Source organism: Suricata suricatta, chromosome 15, assembly GCF_006229205.1.
Source record: "Suricata suricatta isolate VVHF042 chromosome 15, meerkat_22Aug2017_6uvM2_HiC, whole genome shotgun sequence".
NCBI lineage: Eukaryota > Metazoa > Chordata > Mammalia > Carnivora > Herpestidae > Suricata > Suricata suricatta.
In genome coordinates, this window is record NC_043714.1 from 16,256,321 (window position 1) to 16,275,342 (window position 19,022).

At 38.7% G+C, this 19,022-nt stretch overlaps 1 protein-coding gene, 1 long non-coding RNA gene and 1 other non-coding gene across 3 annotated transcripts in view; 1 reads left to right on the forward strand and 2 right to left on the reverse strand.

Annotated features, from left to right (window-relative positions):
* The window catches only part of MCMDC2 (minichromosome maintenance domain containing 2), a 33,808-nt gene extending 21,962 nt beyond the window's left edge, over positions 1-11,846 (forward strand). The window contains exons 14-15 of the mRNA XM_029923539.1: positions 3,410-3,519; positions 11,419-11,846. Coding sequence (XP_029779399.1) covers positions 3,410-3,519; positions 11,419-11,585 — 277 coding nt within the window. The 3' untranslated portion in view covers positions 11,586-11,846. The remainder of the gene's footprint in view (positions 1-3,409; positions 3,520-11,418) is intronic.
* Positions 11,847-13,079: 1,233 nt separating this feature from the next.
* Positions 13,080-16,775, reverse strand: LOC115279030. Its single transcript, XR_003903164.1, has 4 exons — positions 16,670-16,775; positions 14,061-14,166; positions 13,730-13,792; positions 13,080-13,351 (listed from the first exon to the last, which is right to left on the reverse strand). It is a non-coding gene; the product is annotated as an uncharacterized LOC115279030 (long non-coding RNA).
* LOC115279567 lies at positions 13,867-13,954 on the reverse strand. The gene has a single exon (XR_003903518.1). It is a non-coding gene; the product is annotated as a small nucleolar RNA SNORD87 (small nucleolar RNA).
* Positions 16,776-19,022: the final 2,247 nt, after the last annotated feature.

Below are 19,022 nucleotides of genomic sequence, written 5' to 3' on the forward strand. Positions count from 1 at the left end.
TTTGCCTTCAGTGCAGTATTCAGTAAATTATGTGAGATAGTCGACACTTTATTATAAAATCAGCTTTGAAGGCTGATGTAAGTGTTCTTAGCATGTGTAAAGTAGGCTGGAATAAACTATGTTTGGTAGGTTAGGTATATTAAATGAATTTTTGACTTATGATATTTTCAGTTTACAATTGATTTATTAGGATATAAACCCATTGTAAGTTGAGGAAGATCTAACTATAAATATCTATATATTCATATGGATATATTCTCCTTTAACACAAATGGAATGATGTATGATTTATGTATTATAATACTATCAGAACTTAAGGAATTACCTTATTCTGTTTTAATAGTTGCATTACAGTGTGCTTTGATGTGGCTGTATCATAATTTAAGCAGTCCTGTCCTGATATTTCATTTGATACAAACTAATGTATAATCTCAGACAAATTATAAAGTAGGACCAGGAGTAAAATAATCCATTAAATAAATAAATATGTTATAACTATAATATAAAATAAGATAAGTGAAGGACTGGAAGGAAATGTCAGATATAGGTCTACAAGAGATATATTTAGTTAACTTTTCCAACTGTATATTTATCTTCATAGAACTGAAAAAATAGTACTGAAGATAAGAGAAGGTAGAAATCAACTGTGATGTTTTAAAATAGTAAATGGAATTTTGTAATGTTTTCCATTTTCAGAAGTAATACTTAAAATACTCAAATCAGGGGTGCTCAGTCAGAAAAGCATGCAATTCTTGATCTCTGGGTCATGAGTTCATGCCCCACATTGGGTGTAGAGCTTACTTAAAAAAAAAAAAGTTTACTCAAATCAATACTCAAAGAGTCAATACTCGAAGCCTCAGAAATCCTATTTTCTCATATTTTTTTCTCTGTAGCAAAAAGATATTTCTTTAAACTCATATAGCCTCAGTTAACATATGACTATATTAATCCAAATATAAAGCAGAGTTAATTTGAATATGATAAATCTACTTCCCATTGTGGAAATGGGAAGGTGTAGAGGTGTAGGTGGGGTTTATGAAATAGCAGAATAAATGAACTCAGAAGAGTCATAACCCTTAAATTTTTCTCTGACTTTGATACACAGGTACCTAATAACACTATCCTTGCTCTTCTAGAGAAGTAGAACTGAACAGTACTCTCTTCTCTTTCTCTGCAAGGCTTTATACATATTCTGTTGTGGTCAACATTTCCAAGGGAGCTTTGGCAAGGACATCAGAAACATAATAGTCAAATCTGAAAATAAGCAACTCTGGAGTAATCTCGATGAACTCAAATGATGATCTTGGTCTGAGTATGAATGGATAAGAAAAGGTTGATGGCTTATTATAAAAAGACTTGAGGAGGACCGGGTGGCTCAGTCGGTTAAGCGTTCAACTTCGGCACAGGTCATGATCTCACATTTCGTGGGTTCGAGCCCCATATCAGGCTCTGTGCTGACAGCTAGCTCAGAGCCTGGAGCCTGTCTTTGGATTCTGTATCTCCTTCTTTCTCTGACCCTCCCTTGCTCATGCTGTCTCTCTCTCTCTTTCTATATCTAAAAAAATTTTTTTAAAGACTTGAGATTTTATTCTTTTTTATGTTTAATATGAGTAACAATGTAATATGGCTATTAATAATACCGTGAATTCAGGTTGTGTTAATAGACCATAGTATCAAGAGTAAAAAAATTCTAGTTCTGCCTCACCTCTGCGTTGCTGGATAAATCATACCTATAGTACTATACTGAAAAATAATATATTTTAAAACATTTTAAAAATGTTTATTTATTTTTGAGGGGCAGAGAGAGAGGGAGACAAAGAATCCGAAGCAGGCTCCAGGCTCTCAGCTGTCAACATGGAGTCAGATGAGGAGTTCAAATCCACAGATCATGAGACCATGACCTGAACCAAAGTCAGACACTTAACTGACTGAATCTCCCAAGGGCCCCTGAAAAAAAAAAATTAACCAAATCTGGTCATGAGGAGAGCAGTCAGAATGTTGAAAGACCTGAAAATTATGTCTTATGACATTTTTTAAAACATTTTTTAAAGTTTATTCATTTTGAGAGAGACAGAGACAGCATGACATGGGGAGGGGTAGAGAGAAAGGAAGAGACAGAAGCCTAAGCAGGCTGTACACTGTCAGTGCAGAGCCTGACACAGGGTTTGAACCCACAAACCTGAGCTGAAACTAAAGATCAAATGTTTGACCAGCTGAGCCACCCAGGTGCTCCATGTCTTATGACATATTAAAGGAGCTAGAAATATTTTATTTTGGAGAAAAGGAAACATAAGGCAAATAGAAAAGTTGTCTTTGAATATTTGAAGAGATGTCCTAGTTAAGAAGTATTAGGCTTTTTTTATATTCACAGAAGACAGAACCAGTGGGTGGAAATTTTAGTGAAACCAATTTCAGCTTAAATTTATATAATCTTTGTGGGTGAGTCCCACAACTTTCAAATACTTTCTCTGAAATCATAATAACTCTAAATTATATTGTCCCCATTTTATACCTGAGGGTCAAAATTTTTTTGAAAGTAAATGATTTATATGAAGTTATACAGCTAGTAAAGTCTAGAGACTTAGACCAGGTTTTCTGATTTCCAAGTTTGAGCAGTCATTCAAGTACATTACATATGCCTAATGAGAGCTAGAGAGAGATTTTTAAAAAAATTTTAAGTGTTTATTTTTGAGAGAGAGAGAGAAAGTGGGGAGTGGCAGAGGGGGGGAGTAGAGGACCCCAAGCAGGCTCTGTGCTATCCGTGCAGAGCTCAATGTGGGGCTCAAACTCACAAACCATGAGATCATGACCTGAGCTGAAATCAAGAGTTGCATGCTTAACTGACTGAGCCACATAGGCACCCCTGAGGGAGATCTTTTAGGTAATTAAAGTTTAGTTTAAAAATAAAAGATAAAGGAATGTGTTCCCAGTGAACCATAAGAAATGTTTAAAAGAGACTGGTCAGTAAGTAGCATGGGATGTTGTGGAGAAAATTCAATTATCTGATAAGAGTTTGAATTTTAAGGTCTCTTTCAAAACTGAAATTTCAAGATTCTATGAGGACTTCAAATAGATAAAGAACTGGAAGGAAACACCAAAGATAACTATAAGAGTTAATTTTCTTAACTGTACATTGAGGCAGGGGGTGTAGAATCATAAAAATAAAGATAAGATATAGCAGAAATAAAGTCTGATAATAAGTCAAGATACTTGTTTGTTCTGGCATAGTTTATTGAAATTGGTAGGAAAAAAATGCTTTGAAAAGAAACTAGTATTTTTTTAAAAGTAAAAATATGCTGGTCTTTAAAGGTATGGCTTGTGTATACATATAACTTGGTTTATTCCTGCCAAAATATATTTTATCTTTATAATATCAACATATTTGATTAGCATCAATTTCCTTTTTCAGAGTTTCCCTAGCGGAAGCACATGCTCGACTGAACTTAAGGAATAAAGTGCTTAAAGAAGATGTACTAATTGCAGCCTTATTATTTGAAACATCACTCACACTGAAATATGGTAATCTATTATTAATTTGTTAATGATCACTATAAATAATTATACTTAAATATTCTTAGTCTGTTAAAATATCTATAACATTTAATAAATTTTAAACATTTATAAAATAAAATGTTATAGATTTTTTTTAGTTTTTTTAAATTTTTACTTTTTAGAATTTAAATTCAAGTTAGTTAACATATAGTATAATAATGATTTCAGGAATATAATTTCGTGATTCATCACTCACATATAACACTCAGTGCTCATCCCAACAAGTGTCCTACTTAATGCCCCTTGCCCGTTTAGCCCATCTCCCCACTCAGTACCCCGCCAGCACCCTCATTTTGTTCTCTGTACTTAAGAGTCTTATATGGTTTGTCTCCCACTCTGTATTTTTGCTTCTCTTCCCTTATCTGTTTTGTATCTTAAATTCTACATATAAATGAAATCATATATTTGTCTTTCTGACTGACTTACTTCACTTAGCATAATACAATCTAGTTTCATCCATGTTGTTGCAAATGGCAAGCTTTCATTCTTTTTGATTGCTGATTATATCCCATCATATGTATATACTACATCTTTATCCACTCATTAATTGATGGACATTGGGCTCTTTCCATATTTTGGCATTGTCGATAGCTCTGCTGTAAACATTGGGGTGCATATGCCCCTTCAAAACAGCATACCTGTATCCTTCGGATAAATCCCTAGTAGTCCTATTGCTGGATTGTAGGGTAGTTCTATTTCTAATTTTTTGAGGAACCTCCATACTGTTTTCCAGAGTAACTACACCAGTTTGCATTCCCACCAGCAGTGCAAAAGGGTTCCCCTTTCTCCACAGCCTTGCCAATATCTGTTGTTGCCTGAGCTGTTAATGTTAGCCATTCTGACAGGTGCGAGGTGGTATCTCATTGTAATTTTGATTTGTGTTTCCCTGATGATGAGTGATGTTGAGCATCTTTTCATGTGTCTGTTGGCCCTCTGGATGTCTTCTTTGAAGAAGTGTCTATTCATGTCTTTTGCCCATTTCTTCACTGGATTATTTGTTTTTTGGGTGTTGAGTTTGATAAGTTATTTATAGATCATATTATATCCTTTATAAAGGATACTAACCCTTTATCTGATACATCATTTGCAAGTATCTTCTTGCATTCCGTCGGTTGCCTTTTAGTTTTGCTGATTGTTTCCTTCACTGTGCAGAAGCTCTTTATCTTGATGAGGTCCCAATAGTTGCTGTTGTTTTTTTATAATTTTTTTAAATACTTATTTATTTTTGAGAGACAGAGAGAGACAGAGCACAAATGCAGGAGGGTCAGAGAGAGAAGGAGACACAAGATTCAAAGCAGGCTTCAGGCTCCAAGCTGTCAGCACAGAGCCTGATGCGGGGATTGAACTCCCAAACCAGGAGATATGACGTGAACCCAAGTCGGACACTTAACCGACTGAACCACCCAGGCAGCCCAAGGTCAAAGGGTTTTTGCCTGCTTTCTGCTCTGGGAATCTGATGGCTTCCTGTCTTAGGTTCAGGTCTTTCATCCATTTTGAGTTTGTCTTTGTGTATGGTGTAAGAAAGTGCTCCAGGTTGATTCTTCTGCATGTTGTTGCCCAGTTTTCCCAAAACCATTTGCTGAAGAGACTCTTTTTTTTCCATTGGATATTCTTTCCTGATTTGTCAAAGATTAGTTGGCCATATGTTTGTGGGTCCATTTCGGGTTCTGTATTCTGTTCCATTGATCTCAGTTTCAGTTTTGGTGCCAGTACCATACTGCTTTTTTAAAAAAAAATTCTTTAACATTTATTTATTTTTGAGAGACAGAGAAAGAACATGAGTGGCAGAGAGGCAGAGAGAAAGAGAGACACAGAAACTGGAGCAGGCTTCAGGTTCTGAGCTGTTAGCACAGAGCTTGATGCGGGGCTTGAACTCAGGAACCATGAGATCATGACGTGAGCCGAAGTCAAATGCTTATCCACTGAGTCACCTAGGTGCCCCAGTTACCATACTGTTTTGATGATTACAGCTTCGTAATACAGCTTGAAGTCTGCAATTGTGATACATCCAGCTTTGGTTTTCTTTTTCAGGATTGCTTAGGCAATTTAGGTCTTTTTGGTTCCATAAAAATTTTTGGATTGTTTGTTCTAGCTCTGTGAAGAATGCTGGTGTTATTTTGATAGGGATTGCTAAAATGTTATACACACACACACACACACACACACACATATATAATGTTATTTTTAAAATTAGTGAACTTAAGAAAAATTTTTAATGTTTATTTGAGAGAGCAGTGGAGGGGCAGAGAGAGAGGGAGACACAGAATCAGAATCAGGCTCCAGGCTCTGAGCTGTTAGCACAGAACCTGATGCAGGGCATGAACCCCTGGACCCGAACCAGTCAGATGCTTAACTGACTGAGCCACCCACGTGCCCCAAAAATTAATAAATTTTTAAAGTTTGTTTATTAACTTTTGAGAGAAAGAGAAAGAGTAAGCACATGCATGAATGGGGAAGGGGCAGAGAGAGAATCCCAAGCAGGCTGTGCACTGTCAGCACACAGCCTGATGCAGGACTCAGTCCCACAAACCTTGAGATCGTGACCTGGGCCAAAATCAAGCGTTGGGTGTTGAGCCTACTGAAACACCCAGGTGCCCTAGAATAATAAATTTTTGTGAGGTAAGGTCTGTTTCAATTTGAACACTTACTAATTATTTATAGGTAGTATCATTATCTGGTAAGTTCCTAGTTGTGCATGATTCCTTGGATACTTAAACTTTTCCATTGCTTATAGAGTTCTGAAAAAACATGTACTAAATACAACATGAAGTGATTCTAAATTTATCTATCTTTTACTTAAACGTTATTTAATGTTTATTTATTTTTGAGAGAGAGAGAGAGAGAGAAACAGAACGCAAGTGGGGGAGGGACAGAAAGAGAGAGACACATGCAGAATTTGAAGCAGGCTCCAGGCTCTGGCCTGATGCAGGGCTCGAACCCAAGAACCATGAGATCATGACCTGAGCCAAAGTTGGACACTTAACTGACTCAGCCACCCAGGCACCCCAGATTTTATTTTTTAAAGTAATCAGATTTTTTTAATGTAATCTCTACACTCAACGTGGGGCTCAAACTTACACCTCAAGACTCATATGCTCTATTGACTGAGCCAGCTAGGCACCATATCTTTTACGTTCTTATTATTTGTATTTAAAAGCATCCTTGATAAAATCTAACACACATTTTTTAATACATTGTAACAAAACAATTCTGCCAATTTTATTATGACATCCTATCAAAACTAAGATATAATTAGATTTCAACAGAAGACAAAAATTTGTGTCTTTGAATTTAGAAACTATAGTATTAATTATAGGGAGTCCTATGGTAGAATATGGCTAATTTCACTTGGTAACTATTTTGTCAAGACTTTCTTGAAGCATTTAAGAAAGCATCTTTGAGGAAAATAAAATTATGTGAAGATATTTTCCCCTTTAGTTATTTTTTGTTTTCATAATGAATTTCGGTTAGGTATATTGATTTTTAAGTCTTAAACAAAACATGAGATTCTTAAATGCTGGGGGGCCTGGTTGGTTCAGTCGGTTCAGCATCCAACTTCAGCTCAGGTCATGATCTCGTGGTTTGTGGGTTCGAGCTCCATGTGGGGCTCTGTGCTGACAGCTCAGAGCCTGGAGCCTGCTTTGAATTCTGTGTCTCCTTGCTCTCTGCCCCTCCCCTCCCCTGCTCAAAAATAAACAAACACTAAAAAAAAAAAGCTCCTTAAATATTATTTCAATTATAGCAGGAAATTGAAAAAAAGAAAAAAAAAGAAAGAAAGAAACATAGCAGGAAATTGATCCCTACTCAGGGACATTTTTCTTGGATGCAAAAACCAATAGGTTGTGCTCATGAACCAGATTTAGAAGTTGGTACAGAGGGCAGAAGGAAGAATTAAAGAAAACTCCCAAGTTTCTGCCTTGAGCCACTGAATGGATCTCAATGCCATTTACCACAACTAGGAAGAAAGAGGAAAAGGATTGAGAGAAAAACCAAATTATAGATAGATATGTTTGAGACATCCTACAGAGATACCATTAGATTGATAAAAGCATCTGGAGTTTAGGTGAGAGTTCTAATTTAGAAATTTAATTTGGGAACCATCAGCTCAAAGATGGTACTCATAGTCATAGAATGGATGATATTACCTGAAATAACCTATATTGAGACTATACAGAGAACTCCAGGACTGCCCTTGAAGAATTAAAATATTTAGAAATGGGGTTGAGGAGGAGGAACTAACAGAGGAGAATGAGAATCTCCAGCTATAATGTAGTAAGAAAATCAAAAGTAGTTATAGAAACAAGACAGTTTAAGATTAGATCTTAGAGAATCAGGGTAAGATCAAAGGAGTAAAATCCTTAAAGAGGTGAGAGGGGATGGAATCCAGAGCACATGTGAAGATATTGGCCTCTAATAAAAAAAAAAATTCATTATATAGGAGGGAAGACAAATGGATACAGAATCAGCTCTGTAGATTTGGTCATACACTCTACACAAGGTCATCAGCTAAAAACAAAAGGTTTGAGGAGAGAAGAATGGAATATCATAGTCACGGGCAGGAGGCAGAAGAACATTTGTCTTAGACAAGCTCAGCAGGGTTTTCTGGTAGTCAAGTGTGCATCCATTTGAGGTTTCTGTGATTCATTTAAAGTGAAACCAAGAAATGCCAATTAACGTGATTTTCTGCCTAGCAGCCTGAATACAGGCATAAAGTAAATTGTTGGGTTCATGCAGAGTTGAGGTTTTGATAGGGGAGTGTGATAGACTGTTGCAGAGGGGTAAGGAAGTGGGGACATTGGCTTGGGAGCGATTCTTAAATAGGTTCAAAGAAGGAAGTGAATTGAAGGAAACCGATTGGAGGTCACTGGGATAGAAGCAGAAAGTATAAGACGTAGTATAGAGAAGGGGAACATTTGAACTAATGGTTTTGAAGTAAGTTTTTAGTGATTCCAGTTTCCTGTGATCTTCCTATGTGTAGTGGAGGTATTGGGGAAATGGTCCAGACAGAGAGGTCTGGAGTCATTAAATGGGTCATTCACAAGGAAATCACTGAATGGCAGGTATTAGGGAATAGAGGAATGTTGTGAGCCGCGTGCTGAGAGGTGATTGACTTCACCAAGGAAGAGAAAGGGTAATAAGCCCAAATGACACTGGGCATCAAAGGAAAGCAGGGATGAGAATGGTCTGGTAGCAGCAAAGAGGGAGCAAGTTCGTCACTGTCTCCGTCTTGTGATACTAAGGTATGAGGGGTGTTTGGAGAAAAAGCAGCTTCACTTTAGAGAGCCACAGGGAACGCAGTGTTCTCAAGCGACAGTAAGGATTCAGGTAAGATAAAGAGAGCAGTAAAGGGAGCACATGGCAGTCCGAGGCTACGTAAGTGTGCCCTGATGACAGACCGCTCTAGGAAGGTAGGCACTGTCTGCTTGGCTAGCAACCTTACTCCTGCCCAGTCACCACTCGTACTCATTCACTGAATCAACGACGAAACGGAATTGAAGAGCTTAACTCCTACAGTGATAGTCAAAAGTTTTTTTCTTTTAAATTGTGGTAAAATATACGTAACATTTACCATCTCAACCATTTTTAAGTGTATAGATTAGTGGCGTTAAGTACATTCACACTGTTGACACCATTCATCTCTATAACCCTTTCATTTTTTTAAACTGAAACTCTGTACCCGTTAAACAATAACTCCCCAATCTCTCCTTCCCCCAATCCTTGGCAATGACCATTCTATTTTTATGAATTTGACTTCTCTGTGTATCTCACATAAGTGTAATCATATGTGTTTGTCTTACGGCTCACTTCACTTCATAATGTCCTCAAGGTTTATCCATGTGGTTGCATGCATTAGAATTTCCTTCTTATTCATGATTGAATATTCTATTCGTTTGTATGTATGTACACACACACACACACACACACACACACACACACACACACACACACACCGTTTTGTTTATTCATTCATGCACCAATGGACCTTAGATTGCTTGCACCTTTGGCTAGTGTGAATAATGCTGTTAACATGGTGTATGCTTACCTTTTTGAGACCTTGCTTTAAATTCTTTTGGGTATATACCCATAAATGAAATCCCTGGGTCATATTAATTTTTTGAATAAACTACTGTTTTCCATAGGGGTTGCACCATTTTACATTCTCACTAGCAGCAAACAAGGGTATTTTTCTTCATATCCTTGCCAACATTTGCTTTTTTGGTAGTACCCATCCCTATGGGTGTAAGATGGTATTTCATAGCATTTTCCTAATGATTAGTGATGTTAACCATCATTCATGTGCCTGTCTTCTTTGGAGAAATGTCTATTTCTCCTTCACCCATTTTTTTCAAAGTTTAAACAAAATATAATTTATTGCCAAACTGGTTTCCATACAACAACCAGTGCTCATTCCAACAAGTTCCTTCACCCATTTTTGAATTGGGTTGTTTTCTTGTTGATTGTAGATCTTCTTTTAGATGCAGTTTGAAATATTTTCTCCCATTCCATGGGTTACCTTTTCATTCTTCATTGTAGTGTTCAATGCACACTTTTGTTTTGTTTTTTGATGTGGTCTAACTTACCTATTTACTCTTGTTGCCTGTGCTCTAGTGTTATAACACTAGAAGTCTAGTGTTATATAAATTCTAGAAACCACTGCCAAATCCCATGTCATAAAGCATTCCCCCAGTGTTTTGTTTTTTAGTTTTTATGCTTAGGTCTATAAGGAAAGGGACCAACTTTAGTCTTTTTTATGGGTATTATTTTCCCAGTACCATTTATTGGAGACTGCCTTTCCCCATTGGTCTCGGCACCCTTATCATAAATCATTTAACCATGTATTTGCGGGGTTCTTTCCAGGCTGTCTATTTAATTCCATAGGTTTATGTCTGCCTTTATGTTGATGGTTTTCAACAACTGAGAAATGTACAAAGATGTCTTTATCCTCCATCATCCACTTACCCTTTATCAAAGTGTTTCCCTACCTTCTAATACCTTCTCCCCTACTTCTTCCACTTCCTCACAGCACTATTCAGGTTCAAAACTGCAATGACTAGGTCAAGAGATAACAAAGTTCTAGTTTCTACACTTAAAAAGATAGTTTACTTTTGAGAGAGTGTACAAGCTGGGGAGGGGCAGAGAGAGGGGGGCACGAGGATCTGAAGTGGGCTCTGTGCTGACAGCAGTGACCCCAGTGTGGGGCTTGAACTCATGAACTGTGAAATCATGACCTGAGCCAAAGTTGGGACACTCAACTGAGCCACCCAGGTGCCCCTCTAGTTTCTACACTTTAAAATGTAATCATATTTTTTTTGGCTCTGATTAAGTCTGTGCATATAATGAAACTATTTCATGAGTCTCAAAAACAGATCAGCTTTAAATGATTATTGAAATATTCTATTAAATAGGTCAGAACTTAATTTTAAAACTCCTACTATTGGGGGTCTTGGGGAGCTCAGTAGATTGAACATTGTACTTTTTTTAAAGTTTATTTATTTGAGAGAGTGGGGGAGGGGCAGAGAGAGAATCCCAAGGAGGCTCAGTGCTGTCAGCACAGAGCCTGATGTGGGCGATTCCATAAACTGTGAGATCATGACCTGAGCTGCGATGCAGTCAGATGCTTAACCAACTGAGCCCTGCAGGTGCCCTAATCATCTGATTCTGTGTTTCAGCAGGTCATACCATGATCATGGACTCGAGACCCACACCGGGCTCTGTGCAAAGAGCATGCTTGGGATTGTCTTTCCTCCTGCCCCTCTCCCCAGCTTGCGCTCTATAAAACAAAACAAACTCATACTCTTTTGTTGAAAATGTGATTTCACATTCAGCATTTTAAGGAATTCTCACTTACACTTTTTTCCTTCTTAGGGGCCACTGTATTTTGTGTTGCTCCAAATGCAGTATTTCCATTTGAATTGTATAATGAAGAATATTTGGAGCAGAGGGATATCTATTTGACTCAATGCCAACAGCAGCTCCAACAGTTTATTGCCACATACGGACCTGGGACAGCTATTTTCACTAGTGATGAATAGGCAATCTGAGGAAAATTATTTTCTTCACTCATATTTAAGCAGTGGAAAGGTGTGATTTTGAAGTAATGCTTCAGGTAATACTATGTACATGGTACACTAGAAAGCTATTTTAAAAATAGAATCTGGAAACTAAGCAATGTAATTTTAAAAGAATCTGGAAACTAAGCAATGTAAAAAAGTCACTTTTATGTAGTTCCCTCTACTTGTCACAAGATGGCAATAATACTTTATAATATTTACCTAAAAATAAATCATTTTTCTTACACCTATGAATCTGACAAATGACAGCGACTTATATACCAGAAGCCTCTAATTTAAGGACATTTCCTAATTATGTCCATTAGTTTTGTAGGCCCTAATTATGAATTCAGGGAAAGGTTGGAAAATTTCCATTTTATTTAAAACTAGGTTAAATGAAAAAAAAAATTATAACAAATTAAGGGGCAAGAGTTGGCTCTTTAAACCTAGTTGGTTACAAGAAAGGTACCAAAAGGCAAAGACACCAATTTGCAAACCGTCTTAATTTTTGGAAGTAAGAGATCTATTTTGAAAGCGTGGGGGCAGGGAAACACTGAGAAAATGTATTTAACTTGTAAAATCCCCAAATCCTTTTCAGTTTTCAAAGGCGTAGTAAGTTAATTTACTTTTTTTTTTTTCCTTTGGAGAGTGTGAGGGAAGGGCAGAGAGGAAACCTAAAATCTGAAGCAGGATCCAGGCCAACTTGCAACCTGAACCCATCAACCATGAGGTCCTGACACGAGCCCATGTCAGACACTTAAGGGAGCCACTCAGGCACCCCTGGAGCTAATCATAAAAAAAAAAAAAAAAAAGACACTATCATGCCAATTCTTTAGAAACCAGTACTTAATGGTACTTAATGGAGCTTAACTATAAAGGTGGACAGCTCTCTACAGGCCTTTGGACAAATTATTCCTAGTCACTCAACAATATTTACTAACTATTCACTAGTGCCAGAGACTTGTGTTACTTTTTCAGAAAGCAAAGCTAGGGTTTTGTTTTTACCTAAAGCTTTTAAGTATTTTTTGGGCACAAGAGAATCCCAGATAGGCCCCATGCTGTGTGGACATGGAGCTGGGCTTGACCTCATGATCTGAGCCAAAATGGAGTCCACAAAACTAGTTTGTAAAAACAAATTACATTACAGCTCTAGAATTCTAGACTTGCCATATTGAAATTATAACCTGGACAAAAGCAAGTAACTTATGTACTGTAGGACTCAATGGGAAAAGCAAGATTTAGCTAAGTTTTAAGTCTTTACACAGTTAAGAATTCAGCTTTAGAATTCCTGTAAATTCTAAGTCTGGTCAGACTGGACTATCCAGTCACTGTTTCCCTTAACAGAACATGTTATTATCTGTACTAGGATCAGGATTTTTTTTTCCAAGGCAAAAATAAAGAATAAGATTAAAACTTAAACTAAACTATGTAGGTCACAGGTGAAATTTTTACTTGTAAGGGTAATTCATTAAGGTATTTAAGAGATTCCAAATACTTGTTTATTGACAAGAACAGAGATCTTAAAATATGCTAAAAACAAGTCCGACTAGTGATTATGGAACTGGAGATGTTTAAACACTTGATATATTTTAAAGATAGCAGACTTTACTGCCCAGCAATTAAAAGTATTCAAAAGCATGTATTTCTCTACATAACTTTGTGAGGTGATCAAAGGATTAATTCTCATCATCTGCTTCAATTCATGTCTTCCTGACCAATTCTTCACATTTTCTTCCAATTGCATGCCTCTGGGGAAAAAAAAAAATCAGAAACCAACAGTAAAAATCATTCCATAGTCAAAATCAAAGGAAAATCAGACTTATGACACACAAGTGACTTTTTAAAAAAGTTTATTTTTGAGAGAGACAGAGGTGAATGGGCGAGGGGCAGAGAGAGGGAGACAGAATCCAAAGCAGACTCCAGGCTGTGAGCTGTCAGCACAGAGCCCAGCAAGGGGCTTAAACCCACAAAACTGTGAGATCATGACCTGAGGAGAAGTTGGACGCCTAACAAACCAACCAGGTCACACAGGCAACTTTAACAGGAAATGGCCCTAGCCCTTTGGAGTTTCAGACACTTTTGAATCATTAATAGCTGTGATTGCTTGACAAATCAGAATTACTTACCTGAGGCAATGAAGAATTTTTAACAGTTATGGACCTGAACATTCATCTGCAGCCACTTATATGCTGAAAAGAACATGTAACACATTTTATTAAAAAATTGCATTATACTTGAGTGATTCACATAAACAGCATAGATAACTGGCATCTCAGTGTTCAAATTATTTCTTCAAAGAAACTCTCAGCTGGGTAAACGGCAAAAGTAATTTAAGTCATCATTGTGCCAGTTATTGTATCTATCTAGGTCAAAAAACCTACATTTTTGGTACCGCTCTTCATGGAGAGTACCACAAATACATAAAAAAGCACACTGTTTATCATTAACTTTTGGTACCTCATTACATGCAGTTAGACTCCTAGTGGTTTTATCACAGCCATCCTGAGATGTTTTTGGAAATCACAACAATTCATTCATCTTCACCTCACAGCTTCTATTGCACCTGGAAATTAAAATTAAAATATTTTAATTTGTACTTGCCATCTGTTTGGCATCTTACGTGCAGGAATGGTCCTGAAAGCCTTTTTCATTATTAGGAACCCTAAACATATTTATACTTAACAACCTTCCTGACTCCCAACTAACTTTTTAAATAAGAACTAACATTAGAGGCCATATATTGGAATGATTTTGTTAATGCATCTCTCAAAGAACAAAATACTTTTTGCTTAGTTCTACTTTTTTGGTAGTCAAAACAGATAACCCTCACATTTAGAACCTTTGTAATGATTTGAGATTAGTACTTTTGACTGTTCAGGCCCTAATAATTCTGTAAATGGTCTTTCCCAGCTGGGAGTGGGTATATTAACACGGACAGGAAAACCTGTGGGTGTATACAGGATGTTCTTTACTGTGGCGGTATCGATTTTAAGACATGATGGTCCTAACGAGTACCTAACCATTGCTTTTCTGTCTCAGAGCTTGACAAGGATGAGCAATGAGTCAGGTTAAAGGTTAGATATATAGAAAAAAGTGTGTAGACCTCCAACTAAAGCATCACAATGGCAAGTCTAATAGAGTTTTAGAGCAGATACATTATGTTGGCATCATTATTGGACAGTCTTGTAGAATTAAGTCCCAGGCTGCCTGAAAGCACGCTTAGGTAGTGCAAAGGGAGTGGCCAGGGCCACAGATCATCTCCTACAGCACCCCAGGAGGATAAATCACTGAACCAGACAGCTACTGGAGATGATTTATGAAGACACATCAAATGCTGTACCTTGCAAAACAATTTATCATTTTCAAGTCCGGACATATTTTCATATCGTCAATATTAGGAACACAAACTCTTAGTTATGAATAATTCCAACTTGGAAAGTTTCAGTGTAATGAGATTCATGGGAACTACTGACAACTATATCCACAATCTCATTTGTGTAAAGCTTACAAGAATGTTTAGTGATACACTGTTGTAATAAAACTGCTATTCTTCCCACTCAGCTCAAAAGGCTGAGAGACCTGATACAAAATCCCAGAGAGGCACCTCAGAATTAAAGGCAGGAGGATGCAATAGGTAAGGAATTAGACTCTAGGGTAATGAGAAGAATCACAGTTCCTAAATGGTTTGATGGGCTCTGTATTTATTTTGCTTCAGCATTTACCAGAGTTACCAATATTTTTACCATTTAGTTTGAAAAACTTTTTAAAGCCCAATATTTAGCAATAAAAATAGGATTGATGCCACTTACGCCTCAAAATAAAGAGTACTAATACCAAACGCAGAGTACTGTCAGCCATCAATCGCCCTGTTGACAGCAACATTACCTGGGAGGGAACAACCGCCCCCGGATTACACCTTTTCATCCATGTGGCGTTAATACCTTCATTTTTTAAATTTCTTTTACAGTCTGTCAAGTTGGTTTCCATACATCACCCAGTGCTCATCCCAACAAGTGCCCTCCTGCATGCCCATCAGCCCTCAGTTCTCAGTATCCAAGAGTCTCTAATGGTTTGCCTCCCTCCCTCTCCCCAACAGTCCTGTTAAGTTTCTCCTGTTCCACTCCAAGTGAAAACATATGGTATTAATACGTTTTTAAAGTATTTATTTAAGTAATCTCTACACCAAAGTGGAACTTATCTCATAACCCCACCCCAAGATCCTCCAACTCAGCCAGCCAGGCGCCCCAATCATTTGTTTTTAAATAGGCAACACGTTCTTCCAGCCTCCCAGCTGTTGGCCCGTTCCTTCAGTACGTCCAGATATACACGTCTCTATATAAACGCAAGCATCTAAGGGCCGAGCAGGCATTTATGGCCTAGGGAGCTTTTAATACAGAACATACACTTCTCTCAACTTCAATACCACGTCTTTAAAAGACATTTACAAAGGATGATTCACAAACACATGCCACAAGTAACTGTACTAAGTCACTACCAGAACTGTTACTAAACGGTTCTTAACAATTGTAAAAGCCAATCACAAAGTACAGTTAAGTAAAGGTTATCTTAATATCCTAGAGATAATCCCCTTCCCCTTTTATAAAATGCTCCTGTACTACGAATAAATGAGTAGCCCATTTAAGGGACCCTCAAGCCGTCTAGGCTGCATACAAGGCTTTGCCGGGGATACAAACGGGCTCCGAAGGAGGCCCCGAAACACACCAAAGCCATACGCCATACCTTCCAGCCGCCTCGAAACCACCTGAATCTGAGCAGGCCCTTTATTAATTTTTGATTTTAGAACAGTCGAAACGGGCTTTTACTAAATAGATGGCTCAGTTGCAACTCGTGGCTGGTTACTCAAAAAAAGGTAACTGAGCCCACAACCCAGGAATCTCGGGGTGGGGGAAGGTTGACTCCCGGGCCGATCTCGCGGCTGCGCTTGGCAAGGTCGCATGCCCTTAACGCGGGGCCCCAAGGGCAGAGACCAGAGGCGGGCCTGGGTTCCGTCACCGCGTCGAATTGCCGGCACAAACAGTGTGAACTAAGACCGCAAGGACTCCCACCTCGAAGGGCCCAGCAACTGGTCCGCTGGCGCTGCCGCCCGGGCCGCATGACCGACAAGGCCTCCTAAGCCCTCCTCCTTCGACAGCCGAGCGAAAAAGAAAGAACAGCTTCTAGCGTTGGGCGTTTGGGGCTCCGCGCCCCGCCCCTTCCGGGCCCTGGCCCCGCCCCTGACAAGGGAGCGTGTCTCCGCGGCGTAGCCCGTGCTAGGCGTAAGGGCTGTGGTTGGGGATGCTTTCTCTACGTCTGGCTGGCGTCTGGTGCCTCCCCGAGATGTGCCTTCTCCCACTGCGGTGGAGTGCTACACCGCAAGTTCATAGTGAAGGGGACTCTTGGAGGCTTTCAGGGCTCATGAGGACTTCACCCAGAGCTATTTCACCGAGTATGCAAATGTGTAATCTGTCAGTTTGTGATGGACCGAAGAGAGCGGGAAATGCTCCGAAAAGGAAGGGTCTCCCATTCTTAATACGATGTGTTTGCTTAGTCTTCTACTCCTTCAAGTAGTTCAGTACTTAAAAAGCTGGTGGAGTTGGACATCCCAATTTAGCGTAAGGGTATCCGGAATCGACCCCATCAAATACATAGAAGGACAAGTTACCAGAAAAAAAGAAAGCTCTTATACTTCCCTTATAAGGATAGTGCTGCTGTTTTTGTTGATGATACTTCTACAGCATTTAAAAAAAACATTCCTAAGGCAGTCACCGCCTTGTTTAGGAACATGTAATTTGCTATCGATTTTTGTGTTTTTTACTCTTCTTTCAATCATTTTATTTGAGTTCTGGCTACAAAGTGCGAGACATAGTGCTGGAGGAGACAGGCTGATGGTCTTGTTTGCCAGAAAGAACACACATGAAAGCATGTAATTAAACAACTGAATCAGTAAAAGACATATCATCTTTCCTTTAAAAATTGGAAGTCCAGGGGGGCCTAGGTGGCTCTGTCGGTTGAGCATCCGACTTCGGCTCAGGTCATGATCAAAGCCTGCAGCCTGCTTCCGATCCTGTGTGTCCCTCTCTGCCCCTCCCCTCATGATCTGTCTCTGTCTCTCAAAAATAAATAAATGTTAAAAAAATTAAAATAAAATTGGAAGTCTAAGAAACATTAAAAATCCAGCTTTCAAAATATATCCAAAAATATATTTGCCTCAAGGAAACATGGCAAAGAAAGTCTAACGAAACCTAGCAAAACAAATTGTTGATTATACTCACTTTATCAAATTTCTTTCTATATAAGGTTTTTGCTGAATATTTTGCAGGGGGTTAAAATTCTTTGTTTGGGACCACAATGGGCAATTTATTCTGTCAGGTGGTGGCTTGGACCTCAGCCTGCCATTGCAGACTCTTGGCTGGATGTAACTTCTACAATCTAATTTTGCAACCTGAACAGCCACCTCTCCCAGGCCTTTGCCTACAAGTGGATGGGCAGGTGTGGGTGCTACCATTCCTGAAAATTGTATCGAAAGAGGAGGGTAACTCTGGGTAAATGCTATGGCAACATTTTAGGCATGTTCTCAGTGCCTAGGGCCGTGTGAGAGGGAACTGGAGACCAGGATGGATGCTCCTGCAATAGTTCCCTACAGCATAGCTCCTAAGTTGCTGGTTTTCCCTTCCTTCAGTGGGAGCTCACAGGGCACTTATTAGCATTTGCTTCTGAAGGATACCTCACCCGGGACCATAGAATATGGAAAGGACCACTGTTTTAATGACTTAATATGTTCTTCAGACTAGATACAATTAAATTCCAGACCTAAAATTTAGGTGTTCCTAAAACTCCACAGCCACCCATTTTCAGATTATCACCTTAAGTCAGTTATTTTTTTTAAAGTTTATTGACTTATTTTGAGAGAGAGAAAGAGAGAGAGAATCTCAAGCAGGCTCTGTGCTGACAGTGTGCAGACTGTGCTGCACCGACTGACATGGGGCTCGATCCCCACACTATGAGTTCATGACCTGAGCTGAAATCCAGACTCAGATGCTTAACTGATTGAGAAACCCAGGTGCCCCAAGTTATTTATTTATTTATTTGTGTATCTATTTACTTAATTAATTAATTTATTTATGTAATCTCTATACCCAGCATTTGGCTTGAACTCATGACTCCAAGATCAAGAGTTGCATGCTCTTTAAAAAAAGTTTTTTTAATGTTTATTTATTTTTGAGAGAGACAGAAACAGAGACAGAGTTTGGGAGGGAGAAGGTGGCAGGGGGCAGAGAGAGAGGGGACATAGAATCCAAACCAGGTTCCAGGCTCTGGGATGTCAGCACAGAGCCCAATGAGGGCTTGAACTCAAAAACCGTGAGATTGTGACTTGAGCCAGAGTTGGACGTGTAACTGACTGAGCCACCCAGGGGCCCT